Source organism: Enhydra lutris, unplaced genomic scaffold, assembly GCF_002288905.1.
Source record: "Enhydra lutris kenyoni isolate GAN:26980312 unplaced genomic scaffold, ASM228890v2 scaffoldscaffold110, whole genome shotgun sequence".
Classification (NCBI taxonomy): domain Eukaryota; kingdom Metazoa; phylum Chordata; class Mammalia; order Carnivora; family Mustelidae; genus Enhydra; species Enhydra lutris.
In genome coordinates this window covers 50,222-74,571 of record NW_019154194.1, presented here as the reverse complement: position 1 = coordinate 74,571, position 24,350 = coordinate 50,222, and the positions used below count along the sequence as shown (strand labels likewise).

The 24,350-nt window shown below is 43.4% G+C and overlaps 2 protein-coding genes across 4 annotated transcripts in view; both read right to left on the bottom strand.

Moving 5' to 3' along the window:
* LOC111139493 (zinc finger protein 404) overlaps positions 1 to 24,350 on the bottom strand; it is a 169,477-nt gene that overhangs the window by 95,562 nt on the left and 49,565 nt on the right. The window lies entirely within an intron of this gene.
* Positions 12,149 to 21,646, bottom strand: LOC111139496 (zinc finger protein 227-like). 3 transcript variants are annotated; one of them, XM_022491777.1, is made up of 7 exons: positions 21,609 to 21,646; positions 20,975 to 21,113; positions 18,649 to 18,721; positions 18,164 to 18,225; positions 15,754 to 15,880; positions 14,839 to 14,958; positions 12,149 to 13,620 (listed from the first exon to the last, which is right to left on the bottom strand). In XM_022491777.1, exons 4-7 carry the CDS (start codon positions 18,221 to 18,223, stop codon positions 13,406 to 13,408), a joined length of 522 nt encoding a protein of 173 aa, XP_022347485.1. In that variant the 5' UTR covers positions 18,224 to 18,225; positions 18,649 to 18,721; positions 20,975 to 21,113; positions 21,609 to 21,646; the 3' UTR covers positions 12,149 to 13,405. The 3 variants fall into 3 exon arrangements, with proteins under 3 accessions (XP_022347485.1, XP_022347484.1, XP_022347486.1); XM_022491776.1 differs by lacking the exon at positions 21,609 to 21,646 and adding an exon at positions 21,417 to 21,482; XM_022491778.1 differs by lacking the exons at positions 20,975 to 21,113; positions 21,609 to 21,646 and adding an exon at positions 20,595 to 20,734.

Sequence of the window (24,350 nt, the reverse complement as noted above, 5' to 3'; positions counted from 1 at the left end):
CTGAAAACTTCCTTTTTGTGGGGAAGGAAACATAGCCAGATCCAGGAGGCACAGAGAACACTCCTAAAATCAGCCCAGGAAGGTCCACACCAAGACACATAGTTCTGAAAATGGCAGAGAGTAGTGATAAAGGGAGAAGATGCAATATTTAAAAATTGTATCTGTAAAAGGAAACCAGCAAAAAAAAAAAACAAAAACAAAAACAAAAACTTCAGAGAAATCGGAATTGAAATCCAGAAATGCACAGTACTGCATTCCACAGCATTATTTTGATAGTATCCTATTGCGTTTGGCTCCTGGCATAACCTTTGCCTCTATTCTGTGGTTGGTTATTTTCTGGGTCTTGATGTCATGTTCCATCGGTTTGTATGGTAGAAATTCAACTCTTTTGTGGTTTTTCTCATTCAATTTTAACTTTGCAATAATTGGCCATTGCACATAGCTTAATTGGACTTTCTCAACAATGTTAAGGCAAGGGTTCAAAGTAACAGAAGTGTCAGATTTAGTAATGATAAAATTTTCTTAATTTTGAGTTCATCATTAATTTTCAAATTTCTGCATTTCTATATTTGATCTTAGCCAAAAGGCTGAGAAGCGATCAAATTTCTGCATTTCTGTGTGATCTTTTATATAATTGCCTTCTAATTGTAGCATTTTTAAAAAAATAAACTTCTCTGGTAGAAGCTATGCCAAATTTGAAGGACATTTAACATATCAGCTTCCCATATTCTCCCTCATCCCCGTAAAATAAATAATAGAAAAAATTGGGGATTTGGTGCTTTCGTCAGATATATTAATTACTGGTACAGAAATGACAGTTAACATGTTTTTCTTGCTTGGTGACAATACATATCTTTTGAAAAGCAGTATATAGCAGAATGTGAACATGTAACTGTGACCTGGAAATCAAACTAGGAACATATGATTATGAGAGTCAAACAATGAAAAGATGAAAACCACATCAAAAATACCGCAGTTTTTAAAATGGAAATAATAAATGTTCACAATAAGAATTTGTTTAAATTTCATATGTTCCCATAATAACATGGGGCCATTAAAGTAATGGACATGTAATATCAGGAGAACATAATACAGGCTTTGTGAAATCAGACCATACCCTTCATAGTATAATAAAATTCATAACTCTCTTGTGTGTATGTGTGTGTTTTGTGTATATCCATATATAATGTGGAAGTTGATACTCAGTAATATTCTCTGGCAAGGAGTATCTCCAGCAGACTCCACACTAGAGCGCAGAGCCAAACGCAGAGCTTGATCCCATGACCCTGAGATCATGACCTGAGCTGAAACTCAGAGTTGGACACTTAACTGACTAAGCCACCCAGGCGCCCTCTATTATGTTTTTATTTTTCAACATCAGTTTGATCAAACTAGTAAATTATATGCAATAATATTTGAAAAATTATTTATATGAGCCCCTTACAGTTAAAGTCACCTAATTAAGATTGCTTTACATTATATGACAGATAAGATCAAAATTAACAAACAGGACTCAAGCAGTATTCAAAAACAAATTTTTGCTTTGAATACAGCGATAAAGTAATGATTAGGATCAACCGTCTTTGTAGTTAATGCACAAGATGCGTCTTGAGGCATAAGCCAGGGAGCAGAAACAAATACTGGAGGTAGTAGTAACACGGTTATATGGTGGGGGTTAAAAGAAATGATTTGAAGAAAAAATGCATGGGTAGAGATCATAGCATAGTAGCCAAACCTCTAAGAAGAAAGAGCAGTTTTGTATGCCTTTCCACACTTCTTGGACACCATGGTGATATTTTAAGTGTATTGACTAAAGGGCTTTACTTACAAAGTGTATCTAGTAGATTTCTTTTCTTTTTTTTTAAGATTTTTTTTTTTTCGAGAGAACATGAGAGGAGAGAGGCTCTTACCAGTAATGAAATGGAGTTAAGTCTTCCCAAATCCATGTTCCCTGACACCAGCCAAATCCAGGCTTTCAAGCAGGCCTAAGTAAGGATCCCTGCCTCAGAACTGCTATATTAACTTTCCTCTATACATGGTCTACAGAGATCTATGGCCCATAATTTTTTTCTCCTTTTAAAATGTCATTGAATACTAGTAAGTCATCACCAAGGTAGTTATTTGTAACAAATCTCACCAGATTAAGCCAAAAGTACTTAACTCGTAAAACCCAAAAGACTACAGGCGGGGCTTACACCTAACCTGCTTTGCAGGGGTCCTCAAGGTGGTCCCAGGTAGTGACAACCTGAGACTGGCTGGCGTGTGTTCATGTTCATGTCTCCCAAAGTGGGAGGCCGAGCCTCCCGACCACAATCAGTAGTAAATGCTTAGATTTGTATCTAGTTCCACAGCTTTTGTGAGATCACCCAGCTTCACTCCCACTTGTCACCATGGACTTCACTTTTCTTATATGGTCCCTATGGATTTCCTTATCTTAGCTTTGAACTTACCTACATTTGATAGGGATTGTTTGAGGTCATTATCCTTTCTCATAATAGAAAGGTCATTATCCTTTCTCATCATAGATGTCATTAACATCTAACCATATTGGTAGGATATCCATTTAAAGACCTGAGTCCAGTACAACAATATCTCCTGTTTATTTGACACACTGTGACTGATTCTAAAGTTATTAGAACCTCTGCCTTATTCATCTGGAGACTGACATTTTGTTACATATGCCATGTCTTACTACAAATTATTTAATTCTTGAATGATTTGTTTAAAGTATAAATACTTTCATATTTTTTTTACTGACAGGAATAATGCCTGGACATCGCAAAGAAGCACATCAATAGAGGAAACTCAAAAGAATAAAGTGGAAAGTAGTAGGAACTCACCACTATTAATATTTTGATGAGCATTCTTCAGTACCTCTAGGCATACAAGTAAGAGTTATATAGAATTTTCTAAACTAAGAACGTAATGCATACTATTTTCTTTCCCTTTAAAAAATATTTTATTTATTTATTTGACAGAGATCACAAGTAGGCAGAGAGGCAGGCAGAGAGAGAGGAAGGGAAGCAGGCTCCCTGCTGAGCAGAGAGCCTATGCGGGGCTCGATCCCAGGACCCTGGGATCATGACCTGAGCCAAAGGCAGAGACTTTAACCCACTGAGCCACGCAGGTCCCCCAATGCATACTATTTTCTAATTAGAGGTTTTTACTAAATTGAAACAATTATTGAAGGTCACTTCAATAAATTGACCTACAACCTCATTTCTAGTACCTACACAGTATTCCATAGACAGGGCAGCAGGCAGAGAGAAAAGCAGGCTTCCTGCTGAGCAGAGAGCCTGGGATGCGGCCTGATCCCAGGACCTTGGGATCATGACCCAAGCCTAAGGCAGCTGCTTAGCTGACTGAGCCACCCAGGCACCCCTAGAGAAACAGAATGTTTAGAATAAATTTTCTGAATTGTGTTTTCTAGAATTGGTTCTTGAATCTTAATAGATTCAAAGGCACTAATGACTCTATTTCCAATGCAAAATAGGGCACTTGCCATGGTGTGACATAACAAACATATATGAAATATATGAAATACACATTCAATACTCTTTTTTTTTTTAGTTTTTTTTTTTAAAGACTTTATTTATTTATTTGACAGAGATCACAAGTAGGCAGAGAGGCAGACAGACAGAGAGGAAGGGAAGCAGGCTCCCTGCCGAGCAGAGCCCGATGCAGGGCTCGATCCCAGGACCCTGGGATCATGACCTGAGCCAAAGGCAGAGGCTTTAACCCACTGAGCCACCCAGGCGCCCCCACATTCGATACTCTTAAGGAAATAACTATCGAAGACCTCAAAACATATCAGTCACACTAAAGAGTATAAGGGGTTTGCTCCTAACTATGTTGGACAAAGCGGGGGGGGGGGGAAGAGCACACGGCTTCAAATTCCAGCTCAACTATTAATGACTTGAATGTTTCAAGTCATTATGCACTGGCTTCTTGAACTTTCCTTGCACATTGAAATAAAGTTCTCAGACACCAATCTGAGTGGCCGTGCAGGCTGCCTTGCAAAGCAGAGCAGGAGCAGCTGAATTCTGCATGTAGCTTTTGTTTTGTTTTGTTTTGTTTTAGTAATTTTTTCATTTGACAGAGAGAGATCACAAGCAGGCAGAGAGGTAGGCAGAGACAGAGAGAGGAGGAAGCAGGTTCCCTGCTGAGCAGAGAGCCCGATGCGGGACTCAATTCCAGGACCCTGAGATCATGACCTGAGCTGAAGGCAGAGGCTTAACCTATTGAGCCACCCAGGCACCCTGTTTTGTTTTGTTTTAACCAGAAAAGCAAGGGCAAATGCCTAGAAGTGTGGGAAAGGAGTACAAAGGGATGGCAACTATCTCGAAGCCGTTAAGCAGGCTTGCATTCTCTCCTGCATGTAGGCACACAGGGAGTCAGTCATGGAATAAGGGAGGAACAGGATGTTTGGGCTAGCAATTGCCAGGCACAGGAAGTGGGGACTGAGGGTTACATTCTTTCTTTTTTTTTTAAGATTTTATTTATTTATTTGATAGAGAGAGATCACAAGTAGACGGAGAGGCAGGCAGAGAGAGAGAGAGGGAAGCGGGCTCCCTGCTGAGCAGAGAGCCCGACGTGGGACTCGATCTCAGGACCCTGAGATCATGACCTGAGCCGAAGGCAGTGGCTTAACCCACTGAGCCACCCAGATGCCCCGGGTTACATTCTTTCATCGCTCCTAACCTATACCCTGCCCCTGGGGATCATGGGATCCTGCTCCCACACGGCCATTGCGTTCAATAGCCCAAGAACAGGAATGCTGCTGATGTTCTACCTGCTTCCACAGTCACCCCTTAGGGCTTACAATATGTTTTCTAAAAATAACTCTACATTTCCTTGTTGATCTTGGTGTCCCTAGTGAATAAAAAGATGGAAAGTCTACTGAATTATTATTTGATCTACAAAGGTGGCAGAGTTTTAGGTCAAGTAAACAGAAGTCTAACTTGAATCATCAAAACAGAGAGTCACGGTTCCTAAATAAATTCTAAGACATGGCCAGTTTACAAAGCCAGAATCCTTTGGGTAAAGGAGAGGCCAGGTCCTCTTGAGGATGAAAACTTCTGTACTGCAAAAATGTGGGCTGTTAATCTTTTCTCCAGAGTACCCCCAAAGGGACTTATGGCTATTGTATCCAGTGTGATTGTGCCCTGAGAGGAAATAATCAGAGTTTTGGTTTTTTTTTTGTTTTTTGTTTTTTGTTTTTTTTTGGCAGTGACTGAATCCTTGCTGCTCTCAATTGGCACATTGATGATATTGTGCTGATTGGATCTGGTGAGCAAGAGGTAGGAACTACCTTAGCTGTATTGACTTGCATGTAATAAGGTGGGAATAATCCCAGAAATATTCAGGGAGCCTTCACCTGAAGTAAAATTTCCAGGCATTCAGTGGTGTATGTTGAACTGTCCTTCTAGGTGAAGAATGTGTTGCATCTTCCCACAAAAATGAGGTACAATATCTAGTGGACCTCTTTAGATTTTAGAGGTAATGTAGTCCTAATTGGGGTGTGCCACTTTGCCTTTTATGAATGACGTGAAAACTTTTGGGACCCAGAACAAGAGAAGGTTCTGCAATAGGTCTTGGTTGCAATGTAAGCTGCTCTGCCACTATCCATTTTCCCTGTCATCCTGATGTAATTGGCTTCGTGGTATGGTGAGATGACATTTGAAGACTCAGTTATACTGCAATTAGGTGGCAGGAACCTGTGGGGCTGCACACTGTCCTCCCAGATACTGTGTATGCTCTAAATCAGTGTCCAGTATGTAATACTGTTCCACCAGACGTCAGGGGCTGTTTTGTTTTCCATATCCAATCCACTCAATGCAACCTCATATGGCTCATTTGGAAGGAGTTAGATTTTCAGTGACTGATACTAGAAAATCTTTACATTATACTGAGTTTACAAAAATGGAAAGAGAACACGAGACTTCATTTTTAAAAGTCAAATATATATGTTGATAGGTATATGTAAGTTTGTGTGGAGACAAACTTTTTTCTTCTTCAGGGGGAAGGATTCTAGGTGCATTTTCCCCCTTACTTCCCTCATACTATTTTTAGTTTTCAGTAACATGCATCTTTTAAAATTGCTAACTATAATAAAGATATTTTAACCAGAAAAAAGGAAAAAACTCTTAATACTAGAATATACTCCCTCACCTACAGAATACTCCTCAGTGCTTTGGCATTAAGTCATAGGCTTTGGGAATCAGAATAACGCCAATGTCAAACTCTGCAGCTGTTCTGCTTGCTTCGAGATAGTGGACAATTTTGTATCTTCACTGAAACTTGACGTTTTCACCTCCGAAGTAGGGATAATTTTAATGAAAAGTTTAAGTGAGGGAAGAGCGATTTTCTGTGAGGACAAGCTTCCACTTTGGCCCTCTTATGTTGTTTTTCCCACTAAACTTGGGGCACATCAGGGTCTGGAGTAGGGACGCGTAGCTTCCTTGCTCTTCACTGCCTCTCCCAAATTCTACCCCACCCATTCTTTTAAACTCTCTTTTAGCCTCATATCATCAGATTATACTAAACATCATCCTCCTTTCAATCAACTAGTGTCGCCTAAGCAATCATTTCCGTTTAATTTCTTGAAGATTGTTATCTCCTCACCCGTTCCCTTCCCAACAATATTCCTGTCACAATTGGGAGGTATTTCAAATTCAGGAAGTTGTATCCATGGAATAATTTTGCACAAGACTCGGGCAGAGGTAATGCAGACTCTTAATGTAGAAACCCGTATGGCCACTCAAGAAATCGAGACTACGTGATTCCTTCCTTTCTGGCATTTGGGAGAAGTATAGACAAGGAGCTCCCAATAGCTGGAAGATTTGTTTTGGAGCGTCAGACTAAGAATGTTTTTGCCGTCAGCACTCTGGGAAGTGTAGTCCAGTCGCCCCGTGTGGTGCCATGAATTTCCGCTCCTGAAGGATGCATTCTGGGAGGTGCAATCCAGACTCTCTGTGTAGTAGCGTACACTTCCGCTCAGGAAGGCGGTTCTCGTGCATTCTGGGAAGTGTAGTCCAGGGGCTCCGTGGTCCCGCCGGCACTTCCGTTGGGTGAGTGTGAGGTTGCTACTGAATTTTCTTTGGGAGAGGTGCGTCAGTTCTGCCTCTCCCGCGCTTCCAAACTTCCTGGGTCTGCCGGGGACCTGCAGCGACCCGGTGTTTTAGGGGAAAAGAAGCTTGGGCAGAGTTCACAGGTATGGAGGGGGGATGGCAGGGGTGTGCATCTTTGGGGGAGACTCTGCTTTCAGGGTGGTTTGCGAGTCCTGGGGTGGGGTGGGGTCACCTATCGCCTGGTTTGAGAGTTTCTGCGCGTCTCAGCTCGCCCACTGTCGGCCTCCCTACACCCACGGGTGCTTCTGCTTCCTGGTGTTGGGGAATTGAAAGAGGTGGTGAAAGCTGCCTCCATTTTGACCTCAAACTTTCTAGTTGGCTTCTTTCCAGCTTGTCTCGGCTCGGGTGGAAGACCCTGAGGGCAAAGCATCCCCTCGTGGGAACCAGAACTACCCGCTCACGCAGTAATGACTGCTCTTGAGCTAGCAGGGCCCCACCCGCGATTGAGACAGTGATCATTTGACCTTCACTGCCCACCTGCCATCGCCCCGCATTTTCCTTGTATAAACCTGGAAGTATTTTCGGTACTTTGAAGACAGTCTTTGAGCTGTTTGTCTGCAGTCTTTTTGGTGTTGGTCTCGCTGAAATAAATTCCTTTTTAAATTCACCACCACTCGTTTCTCTGCTTGTGGATTTTGTCAGGGGCCAGAGGTGGAGTCTGGTCTGTTTGGGAATCCCAGAGCCAGGTGCTCCTGCACTCCTGTGTGCCAGCTAGTGATAGAAATAAAAATCTCAAAACTGTTTCTGGCACCTGGTGGATGGTGACCTTTCTTAGTATTTCCCGAGAAGCAGTTAGTTCCCTGGGTCAGGGTCCGCTATTCCACTGCAGAACCTTTACTCTTCTGTGATTCCTGGGTGATGCTCCATAACCCCAGACCCCTTATAATCTCCCTTTTAGGAAGGTGAGGGTGTAACAGAACCAACGTGAGTTTGCTCCTTGATGAGTCAGAAACTGTACCAGGTTAAATCATTGCACAAAGAAAGCTTATTTGCAGCAAATAAAGAGATCACGGGGAATGGCTTCCAAAGCTGTGACTCCCACAGAAGAGGGTGAATGGGTTCCTTTTGTTTAGGGTTAGGAGGGATATTTAGATAGGGAAGTTTTGTCATCCTGTGTAGAGGTGGGCACAAGGTCAAGGATACACCTTAAGGAAACTAGCCTACACGTACACTGTATGTTATGTAAGTTAGGCTGAGTCATCCCCCCGCCACCCACCGGCCCCCGAAGTCACTCCATGGTCCTTCCACGCAAGTATGAGTCGGGCTCAAAAGGTCTGGGTGGTCTGGCCTGTGGCAGGTTGTGGCCGTTGTCATCACTTGAGGCGTGATTTTGAGTTTCACTTGCCTGAGGTAAGAGATAAGCTAGAAAGAAGAGCTTAAGGAAAAATTCAAGACAAAGGTTAATGAATGCAAGCTGGTGGGCATTAAACGTTAGGTCTTGGGGTCTAGTTGGTGGCAAGGGTTGCTTCCAGACTGCATGGAGGGGAATGGAGGTTTTCACTTTTACTGAGAATGGCAGCATGATCATGGCATTTCATAACATTCTTTTCTTTCCCCAGCCTGATTTCTCACAAAGGGCTGCACAGAGGTGGGAGGAGGGACTCCTTGGCTACTGACAGCAAGGTTCCGCGTGAGTGGGATTTGGCATTTTTCTTTTATAACAACGTTCTCATCAGTCGGATAACGTTTGGGATGTGTAATCGGGCAGGGGCATATTTTTTTTATTGCCGACCTCACCAACGATGGTTTTATACAAATAAATACATTGTGCCACACCATAGCTATGTGAAGGAATTCTGCTTTCTTTTTCTGTTCTGTTCTATAAAATGAGATTGAGACCCACAGAGCATAAGTGATTTGCCCATAATCTCCGCCTAGTGAAGAAGCTGAGCTGGGGGTGGGATGAAGGCAGTTTGAGTCCAGAACTTGAGTTCTAATCTCTTGGATATGTTCTCCTTAAGCCACAGGAAGTAGCAGGAGTCAGACCCCAGGTAGTTAGCACTTGATTCTGGATGATCTGAAAAGGCTAATGGGCTATGACTTTTCTGAGTTTTTTCAAACATTGTCAACTATTTTGTTTTACTTATTACTAATAATATGTTTTATGCTTATAGAACCATGATGGGAAATTCAGAAAGTACAGAAATATGAGGGAAAAAATTTTTTAAATGACCCATTAATCCACAATGTAAAGATAGCAACTGTGAAGCTTTTAATGTATTTCTGTTTGGTGGTTCTTTGTGTGTATTTGTATGTTTGTGTATAAGCATTTTACGAAATTATCACATATTTCTTTGTGTTTTTCCCCTGGCATATTTTATTGATGGAAAACTTTTTTAAGATCTTATTTTATTCTTTATTACCTTTTTATTATAATTTCTTTTCTTAACTTATTTTTTTATTATGTTCAGTTAGTCAGCAAATAGTACATCACAAGTTTTTGTTGTAGTGTTCAACAATTCATTAGCTGCGTATAACAGCCAGTGTTCATCCCAACATGTGCCCTCCTTGATACCCATCATCCGGTTACCCCATCCCCCCACACTCTTTATTTTTAAAAAAAGATTTATTATTTATTTATTTGAGAGAGAGTGTGTACCTGAGCGCGCATCCTCATGCAGGGGATGGAGCAGAGGGAGAAGGAGAGAATTTTTTTTAAAAAGATTTTATTTATTTATTTGACAGACAGAGATCACAAGTAGGCAGAGAGGCAGGCAGAGAGAGAGAGGAGGAAGCAGGCTCCCCACCGAGCAGAGAGCCCGATGCGGGGCTCGATCCCAGGACCCTGGGATCATGACCCGAGCCGAAGGCAGAGGCTTTAACCCACCGAGCCCCCCAGGTGCCCCAAGAAGGAGAGAATTTTAAGCAGACGCCCTGCTGAGCGTGAAGCCTTATGCAGGGCTTGATCCCAGGACCCTGAGATCTTGACCGGAGCTGAAATCAAGAGTCTGCCACTTAACTGACTGAGCCACCCAGGCATCCCTTAAGATTTTATTTCTAAGTAATCTCTACCCAGTGTGGGGCTCAAACTTGCAACCCCAAGATGAAGAGTTACATGCTCTATCAACTAAGCCAGCCAGGAGCCCCTAACTATGGAAATTTTTAAACACTACCAAGAAAGAATAAACTAATGAGTTTCCATATAATTTTCCAATCCTCTTTATTTTTCCTATTATTCCTGTTATTCCTATGGCTGTTTCCTGATATTTTAAGACTTTGTTTCTATATAATTCAAATTTTTTCCATTGAAAAGTTGCAAAAGTAGTGTAAAGATTTCTCATATACTCTTTACCCAAATTCCCCAATTGTTTACATTTTGCCTGTTTTGTGGCTCCATCAGCCACATAACATCAGGAATATACTTGGAATTCAATGACCGCTTATTCTAGCTTTCTTTTTCTTTTTCTTTTTTTAAGATTTTATTTACTTGACAGACAGAGATCACAAGTAGGCAGAGAGAGGAGGAAGCAGGCTCCCCGCTGAGCAGAGAGCCCAGTGCAGGGCTCGAACCCAGGACCCTGAGATCATGACCTGAGCCGAAGGCAGAGGCTTAACCCACTGAGCCACCCACGTGCCCCTTATTCTAGCTTTCTGAAGGAAGGAAGCCCCACATACGGATATCAGGAGGTATCTTGGGAAGAGGGATTTAGGAGAAGCTGATTATAGAATTCTAGCACCAGTTAATCAGTAATATTAGATATTACGCTACATAATAGTGTTATCTATTAAATAGTAGATATCTAGTAAGTTATCACTAATAGTATTTAATAGTGTTACCTATTAGATAATCCTGGAAAACATTATATAGCATCCTGTTTATGTAATCCACAGTCCTGTAGTTAATTTTGTTCTGTTTTTCATTTAAAGGCCTTATAACCAGTCTCCCCTAACCCATCTCAGTTCAAAGTCCAATTTTATGCATTGCCTTAAGCTGTATATTTGTTTATAAACATTTTACAAAACTTTTATCATCGTTATGTCCCTTAATGTGGAATGCATTCCATAGCCGCCTTTGTTGATGCTTTTTTTTTTTTTTTTTTTTTTACTTTTTTTTTCTGGGTAAGCTCTATGCCCAGTGTGGGGCCTGAACTCATGACCCCAGGATCAAGAATCACCTGCTGTACTGACTGACGCAGGTGCCCCTGTTCTTGATGCTTTTATTTGTATTTATTTATTTATTTTGTAGATTTTCTTTCTTTACTTAGAGAGGGGGAGAGTGCAAGTGGGGGAAAGGGCAGAGGGAGAGGGAGAGAATCTCAAGCAGACTCTGCACTCAGTGTAGAACCCGGCAAGGGACTCAGTCCCATGACCCTTGAGATCATGACCTGAGCCAGAATCAGCGCTCGGACACCCAACTGACTGAGTCACCCAAGTGCCAGTTCTTGATGCTTTTAAAGAGTATAGAGGGAAGTCATTTTGGAGTAAGTTCTTCATTTGGGGTTTGTCTGACGTATACATGTTTAGGTCCTGTCATGCGTCGTTGGCAGGGATTCCACAGAAGCGTTGAGGCATCCTTGTCATTGCAACGTAACAGGAGCCAAAGGCTGTTGGTTTGTCTAGGTTTGGGCGAACTCAGCTTTGTTGACTAGCTAAGGTGATTTCTATTAGGTTTCTCCATTGTAAAGTTACTCTTCAATTAATGAAGCCTTCTTATGGGAAGATACACTTGTTAGTGGACATCCTGCTGTGAGGACAAGCTTCCCCTTCCCCCATACTTTTTCACTCATTCATTCAAAGTTTTGCTAATTTAAATAACATGTAGATGAACAAACATTGATTTTTACCAATATACTTGGGGTATATTGTACATATCCTAGAATTCACCCATTTTAGTTGCATGAATCAATGATTTTTTTTTTTAAGATTTATTTATTTATTTGAGAGAGAGAGCGAGCAAGCAGCTGCTGGGGAGGAGGGGGAGGGAGAAGCAGACTCCCCACGGGGCAGGGAGCCGGATGTGGGACTCGATCCCAGGACCCTGGGATCATGACCTGAGCCAAAGGCAGGCACTTAACCGACTGAGCCACCCAGGCGAACCCCTTGAATCAGTGATTTTTAGTAACTCTCCTGAGTGGTGCAGCCATTGCTATAATTCAGTTTTGACCATTTTTGTTTCCCCATTCCTCATGCCCATTTTTAGTTAACCCCCCATTTTCACCCCTGTTACCCCGGCAACCACTAACCTGCTTTTTTCTCCATAGATTTCCCTCTTCTGGACATTGTATATAAAGAGAATCCTACGGTATCTGACCTTTTGTGACTGGCGTCTTTCACTTTGAGCAGTGTTCACAAGGTTCATCCATGCTGTAGTGTGATCCGCACCCCTTCCTTTTAATTGGCCACTAATATTCCATTGTATGGAGTTGCCACAATTTGTTCATTCCTGCATAGGTCATAGGTCTGCGTTTCGGCGGTTTCCCGCTCGAGGGTCATTAATGAATAATGGCGCTGTGAACATTCGAGTATGGACTCACAACCATCATCCCTGTAGATGAGCACCATCCTGGGCTATGTTTAATGCCTTTTTCCTGCCTTCCTAGGCACCCCGCGAGGTGCAGCTCTGTCTTCCTGGGATCCGTGCAACGCAGGACTCTGCACGCGCCCAGAAGTAGGAGGACACATGACCATGGTCAAGGTGAGTAGGGCTTCCTTTCTCACTTTCCTGATTCCATCTCATTACTCAGGTCATCACACATTTTTCTGGGGATGACTCGAGCAGAGCAAAAGGCCTTTGAGGACCTATTTTCCATCAGGGTCTTACTTTGTGCCTTTTGAATTTACTTCATATGTATTTTTGGGTTTTGCTGTATTCTTACTTATTTTACAGAGTGAAAAAATGACTAGAAATGAACAGTTCCCCCACTTCATGACTTCCCGACTAACAGATGAGCTGTTTTCATTTTCTCCTACTTTTATCCTCGTGGGCGTTCATAACTGAATTTGTATTCATAACATACACCTCATTTTAAGTACTGATTTTTTTCCCCTTTCATGTTACGTCATGCTCATTTTTTATGGTTGTATCCCATTCCCATCGAATCGATGTACCTTTCTATCTTGAGCTCCTTCCCACTCAGAGACATGTCCATGGTTTAGGGATTTTACTGTCTTAAGCCACACTGCAGTCTCTTTCTGCATAAAACCTTGTCCCCTCACGTCAACTCTGAATACACTCGGCCACCTTTTTGTCCTCACATTTGACACGTGCCACGTAGGCTCTGTTTTAGGTGGAATACCCTGCTGCAGGCAGAGCAGAGCAGGCTGGAAGTGCTGCTTCACACAAATACTGCGGGAGGTTTGTACACAGGGAGAGCTGGACTCCGTCTTCCCCGAGCCTTGGTCCTAGTATCGGCTGGTGACTTGCACTCTGTGCTTGGCCCCTCAGAGCAGCCTGGGAAGGAGGTGTCAGTCTTACTTTTTCTTAAGCATGTGAATATGAGAGACCCGCTCAGATTCACACAAGAAGCCCAGGGCAGGAATGTGAGGCATCCTGCTCAAGTGAAAGAGATAGACAGGAAGACAGAGAGAGTTCATTTCGGGCCCTCAGCCCTATGGCGTGTCTAGAGGGTTCATTTTTTTTTTTTTAATTTTATTTATTTATTTGACAGAGAGAGCTCACAAGTAGGCAGAGAGGCAGGCAGAGAGAGAGGAGGAAGCAGGTTCCCTGCTGAGCAGAGAGCCCGATGTGGGGCTCGATCCCAGGACCCCAAGATCGTGACCTGAGCCGAAGGCAGAGACTTAACCCACTGAGCCACCCAGGCACCCCTGGGGATATTGAGTTTTTAATTTCTAAATGAGTAGAACTGAGGAATATGTAAATTAAAAAGAAAGGAAAGGAGATGGGAAAGTGAGGTGAAAAATGAAGAGGGACAGGGCAGGAGAAAGTGGGGGGGTGGTAGGCAGTGAAAGGCTTGGTGGGAAAGAAATCGGCGGCTGGGGACATGAACCAGGCATTCTTTCCCGTCTAGGAAAGGCTGGTATCATAGCTCACTCCTACAAGGACTGTGACTATTTAAATAATTTAATCATTTAACAAGTGCAGAGGATCCCCCCCCTATGCAGAAAGGCCATCCAAGGCCTTGAGTAGACACAACAAATGAAACTGCCAAAACTCCTACTTCAAGGGGAGACAGATGGTGAGCAAGTAAACAAAAATGTGTTGGTAGGTCAGGAGGTGATCAGTACTCAGATACTAAATAAGGCAGCGTGAGGGGATGGAGAACAGAGAGGATGAGGTTTGAAAGGGCAGACACAGAAGGCCCAGCGGATGCAGATGAAATCCGAGCAAAGACCCTAGTAAGGGAGTGGCCACAGACTCTCTGCCCAGGCAGAGGGGAAGCTGGTCCAAGGCCCGGAAGCAGCAGAGAGAATGCCCCAGAGGAGCCAGGAATGACCTAAGCCAGGCTAAAAGCAAGGCTGATCAAAAAGGAACCTGGTGAGGAATCCAGATCGGGGAGGGTCTCGTAGGCCACTGCGAGGGCTCTGAGCAAAACGGGAAGTCTTTGGAGGGTTTTTCAGCAGGGGAATGGCATGACCTCACTTGCTTTCTAAGGAATCACTCTGGTACCATATGGAGAACAGATGACAGGAGGGCAAGAGAGAAGGCAGGGAGACCAACGTGGAGGCTGCTGTCCCAGTGCAGAAGAGAGGACAGAGCTCAGACAAGTGTGGTAAGCACAGATGTGGTGAGACGCAGATTAGCTGGTACCTGAAGGAAGAGCCATGGGGTCCTCACTGGTCACACTTCTTTGGGGTTCCCCTTCCATCATCCAAAGCTCTTCTTCTGCTTCCAAATGAGAAACCATCTCTGGCTTGAAGGGAAGATATCCTGTGAAAGGGCAGATACACACTTCTAAGATACACACACGGCTAAAATGTATTTCTGTCCAAGTTCTACAACCCTCAGAACCTTTAAAGTGGTATTTTTGGAACTCTTCTGATCATGAACCTAATAGGTAAACTTAGGCCATGACCTAGTTCATGTCTAGATAGAGATAAAATTAGATTCAGCCAATGTCTGTTCTCACCATACTTCCGACACTCTCACACCACTCACCGCAAATGGTCAGTTTCTGCTGCAATGAGAGGAATTCTTCTAGTTTCTATCCTTATTCTATTTTATTGAAAAAAAAAAAAAAATGCCAGCACAGGGTACTAAATGAAGCCATGACCCACCAATGGGTCACAACCACAATTTGAAAAAGTATTTGCAAGACACAGTGTAAAAGCCAATTTATATTTATGTTTCCCATTTGTAATTAATTGAGTCAGGGTTTCTCAACTGGGGCACCGCTGACATTCTGGACTGGCTAATTCTTTGTCCTAGAGGTTGAACTGTGCACTACAGGAGGTTTAGCAACATCGGTGGCCAGTGGAGCCCCTCCCCCAACCAACTGTAACAATCAAACCTGTCTCCAGACATTGCCAAATATCACCTCGGGGCAAAATAACCCCTGGACAGAATTTTACCTGAGCAGAAAAACGAGGAAAACCTATGCCTGTAGTCCTAGGGATTAGAAAAACCTGAGTCTTCAGGGTCAGGGAATTAATTCAAAAGGTCCAAAGCTTTGAACAACTAAGGACACCGACTCTCAAGGGGGTGTCATGGGGCGACTGTCCTCACCCACTGAGACCAGGTTCTTGAAATTCTCCAGCATCACATCTCGGTACAGCTTCCTCTGGGTGGAATCCAGCAGCCCCAGCTCCTCCACGGTGAAGACCACCGCCACGTCCTTGAACGTCACCGCCTCCTACACATCAAACGCACACAACCTCAATCCCACAAGCTCCACTGGAAAAGGGGCAGCACGGAGGAGGACAGAGGATTACCCAAAAAAAGGTTGCCACTTTGGAGGGTGCCCAGGCAGATTGTAGTCCCAGAGTGTCCCCCCTCACTGTCCCCTCTCGAGCACCCCACAAGGCTTGGGTTCTGTCGCTGTTCATAATGTCAACAGTGTGCACAGGCCTTGGGCAGCCCTCCCGGGACAAGCACACAGCTCTTCCACGTTTTCAACGTACGTGCTGCATCTACCTGCAGCATTCACAGCTGGTGAAAGCACTAAGCTCAAATTTCACAGTTGTAATTCTAGGGCCTTGGGGAAATTCCTTAACTTCCCACTATCTCCATTTCCACTTCTCTTTAATGATGTCTGTACCACAAATTGTTTGAAAACATTAGATGAGTATTTGTAAAGCACGTAGAATGGTGCCTAGCATGTAGCTAACTGCTCAATAAACCTGAACAATTACCATCATCATAATGTCTCATTCCATTTTATGACCACAAAGTTTAACTTCCCTTAGAACTGATGATTTATCTTCCATCATCCAAATCACATATAGTTACAGATCTTCAATTTTTTTTTCAGATTTTATTTGAGAGACAGCAAGAGAAAGAGAGAGAGAGAGAGAAGAGTATGCACAAGCAGGGGGAAAAGGAGAAAGAGAGGAAATGGGAGAAGCAGACTCCCCGCAGAGCAGGGAGCCTGATTCGGGGCTCTATCCCAGGACCCTGGGATCATGACCTGAGCCGAAGGCAGTTACTTAACCAACTGAGCCACCCAGATGGCCCCAGATTTTTAATTTTAATCAGTGCTGCAGAGATCCTTTTTTTTTTTTTTAAATTTTATTTATTTATTTGACAGAGAGAGATCACAAGTAGGCAGAGAGGCAGGCAGAGAGAGAGGTGGAGGCAGGCTCCCCGCTGAGCAGAGAGCCCGATGCAGGGCTCGATCCCAGGACCCTGGGATCATGACCTGAGCTGAAGGCAGAGGCTTAACCCACTGAGCCACCCAGGCGCCCCTGCAGAGATCCTTTTACTGAGACCTTAGCTAAAAGTAGCAACTGCAAAGCCACAGAATAAACACTTTCAAAATTTTCAAAGCACAGTGGCAGATTTCCTTTCCAGAAGGTTTTCCCAATTCACCTTTTATGCAAGAGAGTACAAGTATTCCTGAATCTCTAGACTCTGACCAAATAGGACAATCTATGTGAAATAAATAATTAGAAAGCTTTTGTTAACATTTGCACATATTTACTTATTAACGATCATTACTTTTGTTGTAAATTTGCCTTGACACTCCATTTTTTTTCATTCCTATTCCAACTTGGTTTTTCCTTATCTTACTAATCGTTTTTTTTTTTTTAAGATTTTTATTTATTTATTTGACACAGAGAGAGAGAAAGAGATCACAAGTAGGCAGAGAGGCAGGCAGAGGGAGAGGAGGAAGCAGGCTCCCTGCTGAGCAGAGAGCCCGATGCGGGGCTCAATCCAAGGACCCCGAGATCATGACCTGAGCTGAAGGCAGAGGCTTAACCCACTGAGCTACCCAGGCACCCCTTATCTTACTAACCTTAATAAAAGAATTATTAAGCCTTTCTCTAATATATCTAAGTACAGGTGACTCTTTTAACAAGAAGGGTTTGAACCGCATGAGTCTACCTTACATGCATATCTTTTTACAGCACTAAAAATGGGTCCTCTCTTACAATTTTCCTGATAATATTTTCTTTTTCTCGTTTACTTTACTGTAAGATACAATATACGATACAAAGAACATACAAAATATGTGTTAATCAACTGCTGATGTTATTGGTAAGGCTTCTGATCAGCAGTAAGCTAAGAGCTAAGCTTCTGGGAAGCCAAACCTTCCATGTGGATTTTCAAGGAGGTCAGGGTCTCTAAACCTTGCATTATTTGAGGATCAACTATGTATCCCATCACTTCCAATACTACAAATATAAAGTTACAAATGCAAGTAAAAAAGGCATAAGGTAAAGTACAAAGAGTTGGCCAATGAGCAAGGTAGTACTGTAAATTCTTTTGGTCTATTTCAAATTTTTATTACTTTTCCAAAAATTGTCTTGTGAAACAATAAAGATAAAACTAAACACACACGCGCACACATAGCCTGGCATACAACACGCACTCAAAATCTGCGGTTTTCCATTAACTTTTTTCCGAAGAGGAGAAAGATGAGCCTAACCTGTGAGAAATGAAATCACATCTAAGGAGACAGAAAAGAATTCCTTACCTGAAACTTGGTCATTTTCTCCTGCTCTTTCTGGGGAAGGTCAGAGTCCTGAGAAGACATAACTGGGGAAGGACAAAGAAGCCATGAGATGCAGGCCAGGGAGCCCAGGTGATCTCTGCAGAAATTAAACGACAGCTCTCCTACTTCCAGGCCGCAGAGGCTACATACAGCACGGTGAGCAGAGCATGGAGCAGACTCCAACCCCTAAGTCTGTCAGCCAGGGGCCAATGGACAGTGAACCGGGACAACCAAATGCAGTATTCCTACAATAAGAATGGCTCATCCTGAGGATGTAGGAAATGAAGGGTACTGTTAACATGTAGGTTAAAAAAAACCAAAAAATGGGTTCTAAAGTCAATGGCCTAGGTTTAAATCCTCGAAATGATTCTTACCATCCATATAACGTTAGGTGTGTTAAAGAAAAACCTCCATGCCTCACTGTGATCATCTGCACATGAAGATAAGAGCTGTGTATCTTAACTCACCTCAGAAGGCTGTTCCACAGACTAAACAGGCAGATGGAAAATTCAAAGAACCAGGAGGCCCTTTTTCTTGCAGCTGCAAAAAAGCAGACGATACTTTGCATCATAAACTCTAAGTGCACATGTATTTTCCAACAACAGCAAAAAAGACCTGAAGGCATCTGGACTTCATATACTAATGTTCTCCTATGAAAGTCACCTTTATTCTCTGAAAATCCTAATTCCCACTTAAAATTTTTTCTTATGGGGCGCCTGAGTGGCTCAGTGGTTTAAAGCCTCTGCCTTCGGCTCGGGTCATGATCCCAGGATCCTGGGATCGAGCCCCGCATTGGGATCCCTGCTCAGCAGAGACCCTGCTTCCCTTCCTCTCTCTGCCTGCCTCTCTGCCTACTTGTGATCTCTCTGTCAAATGGATAACAAAATCTTTAAAAAAAAAATTTCTTACTTGTCTAACTAAAAATAAATAAATAAATAAATAAATTTATTTCTTCTTAGTTATAATTTGTTGCCCACCTAGTAACATTTTATCCACACTGGTATTAGCTTTCTAAAAAGCATCACTTCAAGTCAATTTACCTGGTGAAGTTAAAAAGGCTTACTGATAAATGCCTTTTATCCCATGTGCATGAAGATTAAAGAAAGATGCAAAATAAAAATCAAGACACAGAAGATAGAGTAAGAGGCTCCAACATTTGTTCAATGGGAGGAGTATGACAAAAACAGAACAGAAGAAATGGTAGAGAGCTCCTATTTCAAAAGATAATTGCTGAGTTCAAATACAGCAATTTTGAACAGTATAAATAAAAATAAATACACTCCTGGGGTGCCTGGGTGGCTCAGTCAGTTAATGGTCAGACTCTTGATTTTGGCTCAGGTCATGATCTCAGGGTTGCGAGACCCAGCCCCTCTTTGAAGTCTGCACTGAGCATGGAGCCTCCTTGGGATTCTCTCTTTCCTTTTTCCTCTGCCCCTCCCCCACCTATAAATTTTTTAAAAAAATAAATACATCCTAAACAAATCATGCTGAAACTCAGGAATGTAAAGAATTAAAAACTGTAAGTAAATAAAAAGAACTGAAAACAATAAAAATCCTTAAAACCCCCAGAAAAAATATACAGTTTACCTAACAAAATGACAATTTGATTGACAGAATCAAGGAAACAGAATGGAGACCTCAAAGGACTGAATGCTATCTCCAAAAGGAAGAATGGAAATAATCGTCAAACTTGAATTCTATGTTCAACCAAATGACAACTGACATGAGGGAGGAAAAAAAAGACATTTCGGCTGAACAAAGATGAAGAACAATCATTAAGTATACGAACCTGGAAAGAAGCAATGGTAAGAAAACACTTGTAAATATGCTGGTAACATTTTTGTTATTTAAAAAAAGGGGGGGGGGCGCCTGGGTGGCTCAGTGGGTTAAAGCCTCTGCATTCAGCTCATGTCATGATCCCAGTGTCCTGGGATAGAGCCCACATTGGGCTCTCTGCTCAGCAGGGAGCCTGCTTCCTTCTCTCTCTCTGCCTGCCTCTCTGCCTACTTGTGATCTCTGTCAAATGAATTAGAAAAAATATATATATTTAAAAAAAAAAAAAGCCCAAGAACGATAGGACCAATTTCGAGGGTCGTTGTAACAAAATACAGACCGATAACCTGACCTCCAGTTTAAAAAAGGTGGTGGTGATGAGGTGCCATCATCAAATATCAAGTACAGATTTCGTTTCTGTATTTCTCAGAACGAGAATACACAGCGGCTACATATAGTATCTGAGACAAGCAGCCGTTTTTATTCCAAACCAGCTGAGAGCAAGTAAAAGGAAACCAAACTGCAAACAAGAAAGAGCAAAAAGGAAGTGTAGAAGGTCGTAAATTCCCAAAATAAATACACGTGCGTGTGGTTAAAAAAAACAACAAAAACAAAACAAACCACAAAAAGCAAAACTCACCTACACATTCACACATATTAACAAGGAGATGGAACACCCGCAGGTGGATGCAGCAAATACTGGAACATTTCCCTAGTAAGTCACTGACCGAGTGACTGAAACACGATGCACGGAAAACTGAGAGGACGCATCAAGAAAGTACTTTCGCGGGGCGCCTGGGTGGCTCAGTGGGTTGAAACCTCTGCCTTCGGCTCGGGTCATGGTCCCAGGGTCGCGGGATCGAACCCCGCATCGGGCTCTCTGCTCAGCAGCGAGCCTGCTTCCCTTCCTCCCCTCTCTCTGCCACCTTTCTGCCTACCTGTGGTCTCTGTAAAATAAATAAATAAAATCTTTAAAAAGAAAGAGAGAAAAAGAAAGAAAGTACTTTCGCTAGTACGCACCCAGAAGTCCGTCCTTCCTCCCCTTTCCGAAGTCAGGGGCGGCGAAGAGCAGGACGCGGTGGGACGGCAAGACGGCGACTGCCCCGCGGATAAACTGCAGCGGACATCCCCGGGCGCGGGCGCGGGAGGCTCGGGGCTCCTGAAGGAGACAGGTGGAAAGCTCGGGAAGAGCTCGGTGTCCGGGAGGCTGGCAGCGGGGCCGCGCCATTGCTCCCAGAGCCCCGGCCCCGCTCCCTGCACCGGGTCTTCCAGGCAGAAGGGAGATGGGCACAGAACTCCTGTTATCAATCCCGTGTATTATCCCGTGCCGCCCCCTTTCAAAGCTCTGGACACGTATTGTCTCGTTTACTGCGAATCACAACTCGACCCGAGAGTAACTCTCTGTCGCTACTTGACGGAGGAGGAAAGGAGAGCGCAGAGAACAAGTCGCCAGGTATTGTACCGATAGAAGTAGCAGCGCTGCTTGGTAAGCGGGGGAGGAGAGCCGAGGGAATCCAAACTTCTGCCCTCAGTCGCTCAGCCTCCGCCGGCGGCCGCGACTTCTCCATCCTAAAACGGCCGGCTAGGTAGCGACTAGTACCAAGCTCAGGCGGAAAACACTCGGAGGAGGCGTGAGGGTGCAAGGCTGACTCACCTCCGGACCGAAAAGATGGTGGCGGTCTTGCTTTTCCGGGGCGGAAGTGTCTCTGACTACACGGCGCCCCGGAACTACACTTCCCAGAAGTCCCGGGGGGGGAGCAAGCGCTTGAGGGGCCCCGTGTTAGTTGAGGACTACATTACCCCGATCCCCCAAGAGGAGGAAGGACTATGTCCGCCCCCTTAAACCATGCCTTCTTTCCCCCAAGCGAATCTCCTCCTTGGTAGTTTGAGGACTTCAACTTCCAGAACCCGCTTTATGGCTTACCATTTTGCAGACGTAAAGCAGTTCTCTGATGCCAGTGAAGTTGAGTTTTTTCCATTGACAAACAAAACGTACTTAGCAAATATATGAACAGAGGCCTAAAAAAAAAGAAAGTTTGTAACAGAAGCAGATCACGTGATCCTTCACTAATGAAATTGTACCCACTGCTACTAGACAAAGAAGGGATAAAATGATAGCCTTTATTTTGCAGTTTCAGATCCTTTCTATTTTATTTTCTTTAAAGATTTTATTTATTTGACAGACAGAGATCACAAGTAGGCAGAGAGGCAGGCAGAGAAAGAGGAGGAAGCAGGCTCCCCGCTGAGCAGAGAGCCCCATGCAGGGCTCGATCCCAGGACCCTGGTATCATGACCTGAGCGGGAGGCAGAGGCTTTAACCCACTGAGCCACCCAGGCGCCCCTCAGACCCTTTTTAGATATAAAAAAGAATGAGAGCCCCCCCCCCCCAAATGCAGTGAAGGCAGAATACATTGTAGACATCAACTTTTGTGAGTGGCACAAATAATTCAAAACTTGGCCTTTGGGAACAGCTAGACATAGAGTAAAAAGACAAACTTCTGCATACTTGTATGATCAGTTTCCCAACCGGGGTTTTTGTCTTCATTCCTCAGAGAGACTTCTGAGTTTGAGGGATGAATACATTACTGCTAATTAGATTTTTATGAAATGGTGACTGTAAAAAATTATTTGCTCAAACATATGATAGCACTGATGTTTAAAAGATATAAAGATGGGGAGCAGAAAGGTATACCCCAAAATATCCATACATCTACTACAATATATGGTTGCATTTCTTCTTTACTGAACGTGTTGGGCAGGAAGCTAGGCATGAGTGACAAGAGGATGGACCTTAGACGTCCTGACAGAGAGCCCCAAACAAGGACCGCCCAGAGACCACCCTAGTCCATCCTGTAGCAACTGATTTGTGGTTACAACATCCTGACAGAGGGAGAGTTAGGTTTGTTGTGCTCATTGCACTTGTGCAGAAAGCCACCTCTTGTCCGCGTTGGACCTGTCTCCAGAAGAGAAATAATGCAGTTTCCTACCCTGTGCAGGCATTTCCAATATATTTTGGAAAAGGACGTGTGTACTTGGCTAATTATTATATAATCCAGGACTTTCTCTCAAATGTTGCAACCCCAGCACCAGCCCCAAAGGGAAAAAATGATATAAGCCCACACCTGGGAGTTTTTCGGGGGTGGGGTGGGGTGCATTGTCTCTATCGATTGGCCTGCTCCTCTCTTGGATTGTACTTTAATACAACTTTGCTCTGCTTTCCTTTCCTTTCTCTGTCCTGCAATTCTTAACTGTGGCAGCGAAAAGAATGGAGACTTCTTTCCGTTTCCATCTAACTGTCAATAATAAACATGTATTCCTTCTTTTACACATATATCTCTCATGAAGTTCTCAGTGTATGCTAGGGACTATCCCAAACACTTTAGACTCCGGGATTCTCGTCACAACTTGTTTTTTATGTAAATACTATTATTTCCTTCGCTTTACAGGACCCAGAGGCAGAGGAAGGTTAAGTAATTTGCCCGTGTTACTGAAATAGCAAGCGCTAAAGCCAGGTTTCAAAATTTGGTATTTGAGGGCCACCTGGGTGGCTCAGTGGGTTAAAGCCTCTGCCTTCAGCTCAAGTCATGATCTCAGGGTCCTGGGATCGAGCCCTGAATCCGGGTCTCTGCTCAACGGGGAGCCTGCTTCCCCCTCTCTCTCTGCCTACTTGTGATCTATCTGTCTCTCAAATACATGAATAAATTCTTTTAAAAATTTTTGGCATTTGACAAACAGAGCCTGAGTGCTAATCACTCATTAGTCACATCTTGTATAATCAACATGAACAGATATTTAATTTCAATCATTTTTTTCCTCCCTGATGCCAGAGAGATATAGCATAGCATGGAAATTCAGTTATTTTCGCCTGCATTTCTATCCAGTGCCCTCAAAGAAGTTCCAAATGCTTTAGCAAGTCACACGAACAGGAAACTTCCATATTTTTTTCCTCCTCAAATCCACTTTGTATTCATGCCCAGCTGTAGTGAATAACTTATACTCCCATGAAAAGCCTCTTTGAGGGGCACCTGGGTGGCTCAGTTAAGGGTCTGCTTTCAGCTCAGGTTGTGATCCCAGGGTCCTGGGATGAGTCCCGCAATGGGCTCCCTGCTCACCCCAAAGCCTGCTTCTCCCTCTCCCACTCCCCCTGCTTGTGTTCCCTCTCTTGCTGTGTGTCTCTCTCTGTCAAATAAATAAATCTTTCCAAAGATTAAAAAAATTTTTAAAGCCTCATCATATCACCTGCTCCATTCACTTACAGGGTGCGGTCTTCCCCACAGCTTAAATATTCTTTGCTCCAATAAGACATCTTGTGGGGTTTTGTCTTGTATGCTAATAAAAGCAATGTGTAAAAGACTACAGGCTTGGAATCAGGCTGCCTAGATTAAAATACTAATCC

Coding starts and splice junctions, on each gene's coding strand:
- LOC111139496 (XM_022491777.1), bottom strand. CDS start 18,223: ATGTCTTCTCAGGACTCTGACCTTCCCCAGAAAGAGCAGGAGAAAATG. Junction 14,959..15,753: donor CAAGAACCTGGTCTCAGTGG/GTGAGGACAGTC, acceptor GCCCTTTCACAG/GATATCTTCCCTTCAAGCCA. Junction 13,621..14,838: donor CCCCATGGCTCTTCCTTCAG/GTACCAGCTAAT, acceptor TCACTTGAGCAG/GATGCCTCACATTCCTGCCC.